Source organism: Vitis vinifera, chromosome 5 (genome assembly GCF_030704535.1).
Source record: "Vitis vinifera cultivar Pinot Noir 40024 chromosome 5, ASM3070453v1".
Taxonomy (NCBI): Eukaryota; Viridiplantae; Streptophyta; class Magnoliopsida; order Vitales; family Vitaceae; genus Vitis; species Vitis vinifera.
In genome coordinates, this window is record NC_081809.1 from 19,021,865 (window position 1) to 19,036,469 (window position 14,605).

Consider the following 14,605-nt stretch of genomic DNA (forward strand, 5'->3'; position numbering starts at 1 on the left):
GTGGAAGGGGCGCTTGATATGGCTGCGGAAATTGGGTGTAAGGTGGGACAGCTGCCCACTGTTTATTTGGGGCTGCCCCTTGGGGCGCCTAATAGGGCCTCCTCCGTTTGGGATGGGGTGGAGGAGAAAATGAGGAGGAAGCTTGCTCTTTGGAAGCGTCATTTTTTGTCCAAAGGAGGGAGAATTACTCTCATTAAGAGCACGCTGGCCAGCATTCCTTTGTATCAAATGTCACTTTTCCGCATGCCTAAATCAGTGGCAAGAAGACTAGAAAAGCTTCAAAGGAATTTTTTGTGGGGAGGAGCCAATGGAGGGAATAAGGCTCATCTAATCAAGTGGGAGGTTGTATGTACGGATAAAAAGAAGGGAGGGTTGGGGTTAAGAAAGTTAATTTGGTTAAACAAAGCTCTCCTTGGCAAATGGATTTGGAGGTTTGCGCGGGCTAAGGAGGAGCTGTGGAAAAAAGTGCTTGAGGCTAAGTATGGGAAAGAGGAATTTGGGTGGAGAACAAAGAAGGCAAATGGGGTGTTTGGGGTTGGTGTGTGGAAGGAAATTCTGAAGGAGTCCACTTGGTGTTGGGATAACATGGTATTCAAGGTGGGAAAAGGCAATAAAGTAAGATTTTGGATTGATCCTTGGTGTGGAAACAACGTGCTGTCCGAAGCTTTCCCGGACCTCTTCTCCATGGCTGTCCAAAGAAGCGCCACTGTGGAGGATTATTGGGATCAGAATCTGAGTCAAGGAGGGTGGAGCTTAAGACTATTGAGGGACTTCAACGATTGGGAATTGGGGTTGGTGGACAATATGTTAGTTGAGTTGAGGAACTATAGAGTATCTATGGAGGAAGATTCGGTTTTTTGGAGGGGAGGAGCGGACGGGCTGTTTAAAGTTAAGGAAGCTTATAGGGTGTTGGTTAATGCTGATGAAGCGGCCTTCCCCCATAGCAATGTTTGGGTGGCCAAAGTTCCAACAAAAATTATTTTCTTTGCTTGGGAAGCTACTTGGGGGAAGGTTCTTACATTGGATAGATTGCAGAGAAGAGGATGGCACCTTCCTAATCGGTGCTTCTTGTGTGGATGTGAAGAGGAAACTATCAATCATATTCTTATTCATTGTACGGTGGCAAAAGGTTTATGGGATATTATTCTTGCTTTGTGTGGTGTACAGTGGGTCTTTCCTAATTCTGTAAAGGAGGTTCTTAGTAGTTGGAAAGGCTCTTTTGTGGGGAGAAAAAGAAAGAAAGTGTGGAAGTCCATCCCGCTTTTCATTTTTTGGACAATTTGGAAGGAGAGGAATAGGCTCGCCTTTAAAGGGGGTGTGTTAGCCTTTCAGAAATTAAAGACTTCGTTTGTGTATAATTTTTGGGGTTGGGCTAAAGTGCACATTGATATGGAGTCGAATTCCCTTATAGGTTTCTTGGAGTGGATAGCTTCCAAGTAGGGGTGGGGTTCTTTTGTTTTTTGGTTAAGGGTTTGTAGCCTTGTATACTCCCTGTATGCTCTTTGGCTTTTGCCTTCGTTAATATAATCGCTTACTTATCAAAAAAAAAAAAAAAGAGGTTTGGATGGATCCCTAACCATAATTGTCATGCTACACCCTATCACCATGTAACAAGACTTCTATAATGATTTTTCATTAGATTACTTAATTAATTTTGTAACGTATCTTTAAAAAGATTAAAATAAATTAGTCATGTGGCTTGATATAATACATATAATCATGATTTTTCATTATGTTAGGTAATTAATTCTCCTATTTTATATTTTCATAGCATCTAAAATAAAAAAAAAGATACAAGGGATAACAATAATAATTCTCTCTCTCTCTCTCTCTCTCTCTCTCTCTCTCTCTCTCTCCCCAAATCTGTACGTTTATCTTGTTAGAAAAAATGTAGGGTGAGGAGTTTGACATTATATGTTTTCTTCTTATGGAAAAATATTTTTGGTCAAATTTGAAATTTTGAACCACTAGAAGATGAATAGGATTCTCTAAATTTTCTTTTATTTTTGAGTCAAAAAAAAAAAAAAAATTAGTTCTAAATATATCCATTTAAGAAAAACTAAATTTTGTATCAAACTTGATATAAATTGATAATTCTTCAAATGATTATTCAACCATGTTAGACAAAAAATGGAATGAAAAAAAGGCATACTTATCAAAAAAGAAAAAGAAGAAGAAAAAAAAAAGAAGGAAAAAAGGCCATAGACATAAAGAGAATTTGTATAATATTGGATTTGGGATGTCATGTGTGTTTTCATTTTCTTTTGTTTTTAATTTTTCATTCTAAAGATGGGATAGTTTGTATGCGTAATATGTAATTATGAATTTGAACTCAATTATGGATCATAGGAATACAAGTACCATATCAATTACTTGGATTTCCTATCCGAACATCATGAACATAGCAATTCTAGGAGTGATATTTTGATTCCTTCTCAAACCAAACATGACCTTGAAAAGGTTTGGAAGATTGGATATGTCTCATAAGGATAGGTCTAACCTCATTAGCCTCACACTTAGCTCTGCTCTCCCCCTAGACTTGGACACCACACTCTTCTACACAGCTAAGCTCCTCTATCGAAGGACCTAGTCAATAATGTATTTTCCACTTGTGATGGCACCCTTTATTAGTGATTAGCGTTTAACTTACTTAGGTCTTCCATGAAGGGGAATCTAAAGGCAGTTGCGTTTTGGGATCCAGTGATTGATAGGATCTTGAGGAGACTGGATGGATGGAAAATGACCTTTTTGTTTCTAAATGGTAAAATTATTCTAATTCAATCATGCTTGTTCCACACCTTAACTATTTTTTTTTATCTCTTTTCAATATTCCAAAGTCAGTAGCATCTAAGATTGGGAAATTGCAAGGAGATTTTCATTGGTTAGGAGTTGGGGAGGGTAAAAAAGATCATCTTATTAGTCGAGATCTAGTGTGTAAGCCTGAGGAGTATGGAGGTTTAGGACTTGGAATGATCTCTCTGGGGAATTGTGCTCTCTTAGGGAAATGGTTGTGTAGGTTCCTTGGGGAAAATTTTGGCCTTTGGCATTAGGTCCCTTTAAGCATTTATGAGATACATTATGATGGATACACAACATTATAGTCAAATGGTCACATAGGTGTCCCTGGAAGGTTAATGCATAGGTGTTCCAGGTTTTTTCTGATTCCACTCATTTTGTAGTGGGTGACAGGGTGAGAATTTTTTTTTGGGAGGATTTGTGGTGGTGGAAAGACTCATGTCATCCCTCACTCGTGTGCCCTTGTCTTCATCCACCCTAGATGCGAGAGCATGGTCATTGATCTCTTCAGGACTTTTCTTAGTTAAATCATTCTTCATGATTTTGTCTAATATATCAAATATTGTTTTTTTCTCCCTAGCCAAATTTATATGGAAATCTAAAGTCTCATACAAGATCAAGGCCTTTGCTTGGTAAGTGGCACACAATAAGGTAAATACTAACGACATGCTATAGTTGAGAAGAACTTTTAAATCTCTTAAGCCTGATTAGTGTGTTTTATGTAAGGGGAGTTGAGAGTCTATTGATCATCTCTTTTTGCATTGTTTGATAACTTTGTGGCTTTGGCATTGTCTATTAAGACAAATTAGGATTGATTGGGTATTACCCAGGAGTAAATGCGATAAGATGATCATTTCATATAGGGGTTTGGAGGGCTCCATTAAAGGCAAAACCTTTTGGAAAATAACTTGTCATGCATTGCTTTAGATTGTGTGGAAAGAGAGAAATGCCAAAAATTTTTAGGATAAGTGAAGGACGACAAAGGGGTTGTGACATTTATTTCACTTCTATTCCTCTTTCTGGGCCTCATGCATCGAGGCTTTTAAAGGCATTCCTCTCAGTGTTATCCAGCTCAATTGGCTTTTGGTGTGTAAATCAAAAGGGTTTGGACATCCTTGAAAGGAGCTTAGTCAGAACTTGAGCAGTTGACATCTTTGTATGTTGCATTGTGGTCTAAACCTTTTGTATAGATTCCTTGTACAGTAGAGGAGGCCAATCATATTATGATTGGGCTTTTTTGTAATCGTGGGAAGGACTCCTCATCCTTCTCATGTGTTCATTAATATATATATATATAATTTCTACTCTTAATAAATCTATCAATTTTAGAAATTAAGATGGATTTATTTATTTATTTTTTGATAGGTAAATTTTTGTCCCATTGGGAATTGAACCTAGAACCTCCCACAAACACTCCCCAAAATTAAGAAGGATTTATAGTGACTCCTTGTTACTTTACCTTCCATATATAGCATTGTTAAAATATAAAGAACTATGTTTTATAAAGGAAAATTTACTGCATTTACGTTATGCGCCTCTATTTATTGAATGGAATTGTTTAATATGAAATAATAAATATCTGTTGGATGTTCTAGATCTGTAATGCTGTTCTTGCTGCACGAATCATGAATGCTACACTTGTGCTGCCTGAGTTGGATGCAAACTCCTTCTGGCATGATAGCAGGTATCTATTCCTAATGGTTATGCAATGCTTATTTTACGTTATCAATTAAAACCTGGATATAGTATATTTATTTCTAGACCAGTCATCAGTTGTATGACATAATCTGGTGATTATTGTGTTACATGAAGCTTGATGATAGTTTAGGTGTTCCGATGAGGTGTTTGAAACTGAGAAACTTGAGTAGATCAGGAGCATGGCAGTTATTCTAAATGCACCAGGAATTTTGTAGACATACTTGAATAAAACTCAGAGCAATGCAGTAGATGACACAAATAGTAAGTCTATTTTCAATTTATTAGGAACAATATGGTTCATATCTAGAATTGTATGTGTATGTTGCACATTTGACTTGGATAGAGCCGTTGTGGGCCCCAAAATTGATGCACATATGTTTCTCTTCCTGGCCAGGTTGATCTAGTGTTTCTTTCTTTAGGACCCATGGCCCCCAGCAAAAGATATCTCAAATTGTTGGATCCTTAATCTAGCAAGGCACCACTGGCTGGTGGTTTCTTGTTTATTCTAAATATGTATGAATACATCAGAGATCCAATTTAAAATCAAGTGGATCTTTTGTTGCTTAATTTCTTAGTTGCAGTAGATATTTGGTCACTTTATGTTGCCTAAATAGGGAAGGCAATAGACAAGGATTAATGCACCTGTCCTTGCTCTAGCTGTGACTAAGTTGGCATTTCCAAATTGGTTTTCAATGGGGTTCTGAACTTGAGATTGGTTCAGGTTGAGAGTTGGGTTCAGGCATCTTCTATTAGTTTACTACATTTCTCTCTCCCACTTTCCCTGCCTACCTACCTACCTGTCCTTGCTCTTGTTGGGACTAAGTTGTAATTACCAAATTGGTTTTGGATAGGATTCTAAGCTCAAGATGAGTTCAGGTTGAGGTTTGGGTTCAGACACTTTCTATTAGTTTGCTACATTTCTCCCTCCCTCCTTTCCTCCCTCGCTGCCTAACTACCCTTGCTCTTTCTGATAGTAAGTGAGTTAGCAAATTGGTTTTGGATGGGGTCTAAACTCAAGACAGGTTCAGGTTGAGGCTTGGGTTCAGGCATCTTCTATTAGTCTCCTACATTTCTCCTCCCCCTCTTCTCCCTCCCTACTTCTTTCTTGCTCTTGCTGGGACAAAGTTGGAATTACCAAATTGGTTTTGGATGGGGTTCTAAACTCAAGATGAGTAGTTAACTTCATTTCTTTCTTTCCATCTCTTCATCCCTCCTTCCCTACCTATCCATGCTTTTGTTGGGACTAAGTTGTAATTTCCAAATTGGTTTTGGATGGGGTTCTAAACTCAATATGAGTAGTTAACTGCATTTCTTTCTTTCCATCTCTCCATCCCTCCTTCCCTACCTGTCCATGCTTTTTTTGGGACTAAGTTGGAATTTCCAAATTGGTTTAGACTCAAGATGGATTGAGGTTTGAGTCTTGGGTTCAGGCACCTTCTATTAGTTCACTACATCTCTCTCTCCCCTCCTCGCCCCCCACCCATGTATAATCTCTCTTTGCCCCTCCCTCCCTCCCTCCATTCATATATAATATGGAAATCCAGTAGACTTGCTTCTCGGGACCAAGGAGAAACTCAAGTATCGGATTCGGATCCCTCTCTCAAGACTCATGTATCAGGTAAGCCCAGGACTCAGAACTTGAGACCTTTTGATTCCTGGGCATGAGTCCCTGCTAGTTGAGTTGCCTGTGGGGGGCTTGCTACTGTTATTTATTACATTTTTTAGTTTACATATTTGCATATGAACTAAGTATATAAACTTCTAATTGGTTCAGTTGATACCCACTTTGCCCTTACTCAATATGGATGCAATTGGGATGCATGCATGTTTGGTATGAACTTTCAGGTCAGGTTTAGACCAGGTAGAGAACAAGTACAGTTTGGGTTGAGGCCATTGCCTTCCTAGCTCATGTTTTTGTCTCTATTAGGTGGGTAGGATTCAAATTATAAATTGATGATTGAACTCATTTTCAAGGTGATGAGCATCAGAAGAATAGACAGTAGGAACCCTAGAGAACATGGAAAATTCAGGATATGCCAAATGAACCTCATAACATAGGCAATTTGGCACTAAGAAAGAGAACCAAAGAAGTTTGATGGGTGCTTGTGCCAAATTATTGATTTTTGTTTAGAGCTAGGATGTTTCTTCCCTTGGGCTCCTTGCTTAGGCGACCATGCAGGGGATACATTGGTGAAGCGTGGATCTAGCCATTTTGATGTGTAGATAGTTTTGCCTTTCTGAACTAGTATACATTTATGCCCTTTTGATCAAACTATGTATAGAGGGTTTTGTACTTCTTGGAAGGGTTTCTCATCCTTCTTTAATACTTACTATTTCAATGCAATGAAATTGTTGTTTCTTATATGTATGTGTGTGTGTGTCTGTGTGTGTGTGTAAACACCTGCCAGCTGAGGAATAATGACTAGATTATTGACTGTTTCTTCCAAATGCTGCACATGACATTGATTGTCACATTCATAACCCTGCATGTTGAGTTGATTTACTATGAGGAGATCATGTTGTGATCAACAAACTGTGGAGGGCACTTTTTCTTCACCTAAACTTTTCGAAGAAAAATTAAAATCATGAAAACCAAAATTTTGTTTGATTATTTTCTCCTTTTAATTTGAAAACCTGCCTGTAAAGTTTTTTATTTGATAATGTTGTGCCTTCTGTTCAAAGATTTGATGACAACACTATTAGATTCACTTTTATAGGTGTTTATGAACGATGCTAATTTCTCTTACTTTAGTAACTTCATAAAGATGAGCTCATTTCTGAACATTAAGACTCTTTTCTTTTGTTATTCATGAGCAATTATGTTCAGTGAAGCCTTGTTGCTGATACATAAAAAGCATGAATTCTATAAGAGCCATGAGGGTTTTTTTGATTGGAAACGACACAAAGATTTATTGATAGAAAAAAGTACAAAAGAAGGATGAGGAATCCTCCTGCCAAAGACAACTAAACTATAGAAAAATACACTGAAAAACAAGCTATCCCTCTAAAAAGACCACTCCTTATGGAGTACATACAGCTATCCAATCAAGATGTATCGCATTAAGGGGAGTCCCCTTAAAAACCTTGGAACAATAGGCCCAAAGAGAAGCAAGGAAAACAATAGAGTCCCATAGAGACTCTGAATTCCTTGCTTTATCCTCAAAAATCCTCGCATTTCTTTCCCTCCACACAATCCGAATAAGAGCGATGTTTGCAGCTTGCCACAAGGCTATCCCCCTCTTAGTCGAACCAAATCCATTGAATTTGATGTACATCATGTCAAGGATGCTTCTCGGGGGAACCCAATCCATCTTAGCTAACTGAAATAACCTGTGCCATAACCCAATCGTCAAGGAGTAATGAAGAAAAATATGATCAGCTGATTCCCCATGCTTCATGCACAGAATACAAATATCCGGACTAAGGGCTTTGTAGGGTCTTCTCACTTGTAGCATGTCATTAGTATTCACCTTCTTGTGTGCCACTAACCAGATGAAGGACTGCACTTTGAAAGGAATTTGAGAATTCCAAACGAATTTAGAAGGAAAAACCTGAGGAGATCCAGAAAATTGGGATAACGCTAGAAAGAAGGATTTAACTGAAAAAAGCCCTGAAGAAGACAAGGGCCACAATCTGGCATCTGGAACCGAAGGAGATAAATGTACTCCATCAAGAGAACGCATGAGGCCTTCTAAGTCCTCAATCTCAGAATCTGACAAGTTACGACGGAAATTTAAATTCCAAGAGAAAGGACGAGTAGGACCGAGAACTGAAGAAATAGGTATGTTTTTATCCAAGACTACTCTAAATAGACTTGGATATTGGGATCCCAAAGGTTGGTCCCCCCACCACAAATCCTCCCAGAAGCGAATTCTTTCCCCATTTCCTACCACAAATCGAGTAAACGAGGAAAACTCTTGAAAGACTTGAGAAATAGCCTTCCAAGGACAACGATGTGACCATCTGACTATTGTGTTAGCATCCCAACCATTGGAGTGTGAACCATAGATGCTTAGTATGACCTGATGCCAAAGAGCTGAACCCTCTCTAGGGTACCTCCACAACCATTTCCCTAAAAGAGCGAGATTTCTCAGAGAAATATTCCCAAAACCCAAACCCCCTATTTCCTTCGGTTTACACACGACATCCCACCTGACTAAATGATCCTTTTTGCCTTCCCCAATCCCTGACCATAAAAAATCCCTCTGCAACCTCTCGATTTTTGCAGCAACTGAAGCGGGTAACTTAAATAAAGAAAGATAGTAACAGGGCATATGGGTAAGGCAAGATTGGATGAGAGTTATCCTCCCTCCGAAGGATAGGTATGCCTTTTGCCAACCATCTAATCTTCTTGAAATTCTCTCAATCACAGGATCCCAAAAACCACCTGCCCTGGGGTTCCCGCCCAAAGGAAGACCCAGATATAGAATAGGCCAGCCAGAAGCCTTGCATCCAAGTGTCTCAGCCAATCTTGAAATATGAGCATGATCCAAATTGATGCCATAAATATTACTCTTGTCTAAATTGACCTTAAGTCCAGAAATATGCCCAAATGCTAACAAAAGACTCTTGAGAGTCTGCAAGTCTTCCTCCCTAGTGTTAGAAAAGAAGATGGTGTCATCGGCAAATTGCAAATGAGATACCCTAGTTCTGTTTCTACCCACCCTGAAACCCTCCAACATATTTCTCTCCTCAGCTCTCACAAGCATCCTACTCAATACATCTGCTACTAAAGTAAACAAAAAGGGAGATAAAGGGTCTCCTTGTCTTAATCCTCTCGAAGCCTTAACCCAACCTTTAGCGCTACCATTCACCAATACTGCATAAGATACCGAGGACAAGCATCCATTCATCCATTTCCTCCATTTAGGACTAAACCCCTTCTTCTCCAACACTTGATCTAAAAAATCCCACCTTACGTGATCGTAAGCCTTTTCAAAATCAATCTTAAAGACGACTCCTTCCTCCCCTGATCGCCTTCTCTCATCCACTATCTCATTTGCTATGAGGACTGCATCCATTATTTGTCTCCCTTGAACAAAAGCTCCTTGAGTAGAATGGATGGTTTCATGTAAGACCCCTCTTAGACGCCCTGAGAGCACTTTGGCTATTATCTTATAGAGACTAGTGATCAAACTAATGGGTCTAAAGTCTGAGATTTTCTTTGTCGTACTCTTTTTGGGCAATAGAACAATGAAAGAGGCATTAGTGCTTTGATTAATAACTCCGCTCCTATGAAACTCTGCAAACACTCTCACTAAATCCTCCTTAATCACATCCCAGCAGTCTTGGAATACTGCAATAGTAAAGCCATCAGGCCCCGGAGCCTTGTCCCTATCCATCTGAAATATGGCCTTAGAAATCTCTTCTTCTGTAAAAGGGGCAACCAAACTTATTGCACTTTCTTCCGAAATTGAGGGTTTTTCTTTCTCCCTTTTCATTTTTCCTTTTCAAATTCTCAGTTTGTCAAAATATCCACTTTTGTATATAACTTTGATAAAGTCGATTAATGTTCTTGAAAAGATCCAACCTTTTTCTATTTTTTATTTATTTATTTTATTTTTTCAATTAAAGTTTTATTCTAAGTAGTTAACTTCAGTGCTCTGGAAAATTGGATTATAGGTGTGCCTAAGTGCGAGAACAATTTTCCATGCCAGAGACAAGGTAACTGCAACCAACAATCTTGTCCCTCGCCTACCAACAAACTTTCCATCCTAGTTTGGACATTATCTGATTCATTGTTTTTCAAACCCAAGGAAGTCCTAAGAGAATGAAAAATCTTGACCAGGTTGCAACCATCTTACCTCTAGGTTTTGAGGGACAATTTAGCAGTGGAGAAGTGTGTAAGCTAAAAAATCATTGTACAAGTTGAAACAATCTCCAAGGGTGTAGTTTAAAAGATTTGCTTAATCTCTTGTCAAATTTGGATGTTGGTAGAGCTAGGGAGACCATACTTTGTTCATCAAATAATCATTTCAAAAGAAGGTGACCTTTTGAATTTCTAATTGTGTATGTTGATGATATCATAATCATTTAGAGGAGATATAGAAACTGAAAAAGAAATTGGACAAGGAATTTGAGATCAAAGATTTCGGAAATCTCAAGTGTTTTCTTGGCATTGATGTAGCAAGATTGAAGAAGGGAATTTATGGATCTTAGAGGAAGTATAATCTTGATTTATTAAATGAAACTAGAATACTGGGTTGTACACCTACATATACCCTTAGATAAGAATCACAAGTTGAGAGCAACAACGGTAGGAGTACTAGTTGATAAGGGAAGATATAAAAGACTAGTTGGTAAGTTAATTTATTTGTCTCACATATAGCCAGGCATTGCATACGTTGTAAGCATGGTGTTTCAATTTATGCATGCCCCTTTAGAAGATCACATAGAAGCTGTGATGAGGATCTTAAGATATCTAAAGGCTACTTCAAGCAAAGGGTTATTATTCTCTATAAACAATCACATGTGTGTAGAGGCTTATGTTGTAAGACTAGTTGGTAAGTTAATTTATTTGTCTCACATATGGCCAGGCATTGCATATGTTGTAAGGACGGTGTTTCAATTTATGCATGCTCCTTTAGAAGACCACATAGAAGTTGTGATGAGGATCTTAAGATATCTAAAGGCTACTTCAAGCAAAGGGTTATTTTTTTTTTGATAAGTAAAGAGAAGTATAATAAAATGAAAGAGGAAACACCAAACTAGTGTCCTCTAGGTATACAAAGGGTATACAAAAGCAGCCCCTCGAAACTAAACCAAGGAAGCGAGCCAAAACCCCTACCTATAACAAAAACCTAGCCACTCAATAAAGCTAACCAGAGACCGCGGGCTCAAAACTATAAACATCCTCACCCATGACCACATATTACATACAAAAGAATGTTTCAACCTTTGGATTGACAACACTTCGTTCCCAAAAGCCAACGAATTTCTTTCCTTCCAAACTGACCAAAATATACATAAGGGGGCCATTTGCCACACCTTTTTACGGATTTTCCCCACAAACGCTCCATGCCACCCCAGGAGAGTTTCCTTAACTGTACCAGAGAGAACCCACTCCACACCAAAGAGAGAAAAAAGAAGGGCCTGTTTGTTTAGTGTTTTCAAGAACAGTTTTCTGTTCTTGAAAACAAAAAACACCAAAAACTCGTTTGGTTGAGAGAGTGATTTTTGTTTTTGTTGTTTCCCGTGTTCTCAAAATGACACTGTTTAGAGAACAACAAAATCTTGTTTTCCCCGTTTTTTTACTGTTCACAGAACAAAATTAAACCAAAAAAAACAATCTGTTTCCTGTGTTTTTTTTTTCTTCCCGTTTTCATCTCTTCTCCAGCACAGTGGCTCGCCTCTTCTTGTTTCTCAGTTTTGATTCAAGGTTCGTGAAATTTAAATCCAATCGCACAATAGCAAAGAGACCCCTAAAACGGATCCAGAAAACGCAGGGATTTTTGGTTTTCCTTGGGGTTTTTGCTTGGATTTTCTCGGAAATCAAACGAGGATGAATTTTCCCGGAAATCGAATGGGGGATGGGTTTTCTTGGGAATCAAACGGGGGTTGCAGGGTTTTTGCTTGGATTTTCTCGGAAATCAAACGAGGATGAATTTTCCCGGAAATCGAATGGGGGATGGATTTTCTTGGGAATCAAACAGGGGTTGCAGGGTTTTTGCTTGGATTTTCTCGGAAATCAAACGAGGATGAATTTTCCCGGAAATCGAATGGGGGATGGATTTTCTTGGGAATCAAACGGGGGTTGCAGGGTTTTTGCTTGGATTTTCTCGGAAATCAAACGAGGATGAATTTTCCCGGAAATCGAATGGGGGATGGATTTTCTTGGGAATCAAACGGGGGTTGCAAAAAAATAATAATAATAATAACATGATTAGATTAGTACCTGTGAGGATTGAGAGTGGCAGAGGAAAATATGGCCTTTTAGGGATTCTCTCGGCTGGAGGGCAACTTCAGAAAAGGGCTTCCTTCAGAAAAGGGCTTCTTGATGCCCGATCAGAGAAGGGTGGCATTTTGAATTTTATATTTAGTAGAGACAAAAAAAAAAAAACAAATCATGAGAACAATTTTATCTCAATTTAATAGAAAATGCTATAATTTTTAATAAAGTTAAAGATTAAATAAAAAAATATTAATAAAAATGATTTTATTATGTTTGATTTATTTTAAAAAAATATAAAAAATATTTTTATTTTTAAATTAATAAAATAAATAATTTTTTTAATTTAAATGAACTATATATCTAAAAATTATTTATAAATTTATAATATAAAATTACTTGAAGAAAATATTTTATTAATTAGAAAAAAAAAAAATCTTTCAAACGTGTTTTTTATTTTATTTGTTCTAAATTTTTTTTTTATTAACTCAACCAAACATGTTTTTTTGTTTTTGAGAACAAAAACTGTTTTTCAAAATTCAGTTCCCAAACATAATTTTTTTTAAAAAACACCAAAAACTGTTCTTAAAAATTGTTCTCAAAAACTGTTTTCCAGAACAGTTTTCAAAAACAGCAACCAAACAGGCCCGAAGATTCCACAATGTCCTCGTCATAACACAATGGAGTAAAAGATGATCCACCGTTTCTGCTTCAGCAAGACAAAGAAAACACCTATTTGCCAAAGAATAACCCCTCCTCTGAAGTTGGTCTAGAGTTAAGATTTTGCCCCAAGATGCTTCCCACGCGAAAAAAGCTACCTTTGGCGGCACACTCGCTTTCCAAATACCAACATAAGGGAACATAGCTGAACCACCAGGCTCCAAAATGGAGTAGAGCGACTTGACTGAGAAAACACCACTTTTAGATGTTGTCCACACCATCTTATCCTCGTTCTCCCTTTGCACCCTAAAAGCTTGGATTTTAAGCATAAACTGTTCCATCATCTCAATTTCCCAATCATTAAGCGCCCTTGAGAACAAAGGGGTCCAACCATCCCCTACACCATCTGGGTTCCACACTTCCGATACCCACGCGTCTTTAGCCTGAGAAATGGCAAAAAGAGAGGGGAAGGATTCGTAGAGAGGCTCATCTCCACACCACTTATCCTTCCAGAATCTCACTCTCCGACCATTGCCCACACGAAAGGCTAAACTGCTATACATACCCAACCACTCCTTTCTAATAGCTTTCCAAAGCCCTACACCATGCCTCCCTCTTTCGGCCCGAGTACACCAACCCCCCTCCTCTACACCATATTTGTGACTGATCACTTTCTTCCACAACACCTCTCTTTCAATGGCAAAACGCCAATTCCACTTACCTAAGAGAGCTTTATTCATCAACGCTAAGTTTCTTACCCCCAAACCACCTTTCTTCCTTTCCAAGCAAACCAGATTCCACCTAACCAGATGAGGCCTCTGATCAAGAGCACCTCCCCCCCACAGGAAGTCCCTCTGAATCTTCTCCAACTGCATCCTTACTTTTCTGGGCAAAAGGAAAAGAGACATGAAGTAAACCGGCAAACTGGAAAGAGTGCTCCGAATAAGGGTGAGTCTTCCCCCCTTGGAAATATACTGTCTCTTCCACATAGCCAACCTTTTCCTAAACCTTTCTTCAACACAATCCCATACCACCTCTGATTTGAAAGGTGCCCCCAAAGGTAAACCCAAATACCTGGAAGGCAGACCACCCACCTTACAACCCAACTCCAGAGCCAAATCCTCTATACCAGTCACCCTCCCCACCGGAATAAGCTCACTCTTCTCCAAGTTAACTTTCAGACCTGAGCAAGCCTCAAACCACATGAGAAGCCAACTTAGATACGTCAACTGATCCTGGGACTCCTCACAAAACACCAAGGTGTCGTCCGCAAAGAGCAAATGGGATATCAGAATCCCTTCTCCACCCCTACCTCTAACCCTCCATCCAGATAAAAAGCCCCCACTGATGGCCCTTCTCATTAAGCAACTAAACACCTCCATAGCTATCACAAACAGGTAAGGGGATAGGGGGTCACCTTGTCTCAAACCCCTTGAGCTTTGGAAGAATCCGGAAGGAGAGCCATTTATCAGAACGGAGTATCTAACAGTTGAGATACACCACTCTATCCACATAATCCATCTCTCCCCAAATCCCATTTGCTTTAACACAGCCAACAAGAAC

General features: G+C 38.8%; 1 protein-coding gene across 1 annotated transcript in view; it reads left to right on the forward strand.

Annotated features, from left to right (window-relative positions):
• The window catches only part of LOC100247000 (O-fucosyltransferase 1), a 62,766-nt gene that overhangs the window by 24,626 nt on the left and 23,535 nt on the right, over window positions 1–14,605 (forward strand). The window contains exon 5 of the mRNA XM_010651984.3: window positions 4,392–4,480. Coding sequence (XP_010650286.1) covers window positions 4,392–4,480 — 89 coding nt within the window. The remainder of the gene's footprint in view (window positions 1–4,391; window positions 4,481–14,605) is intronic.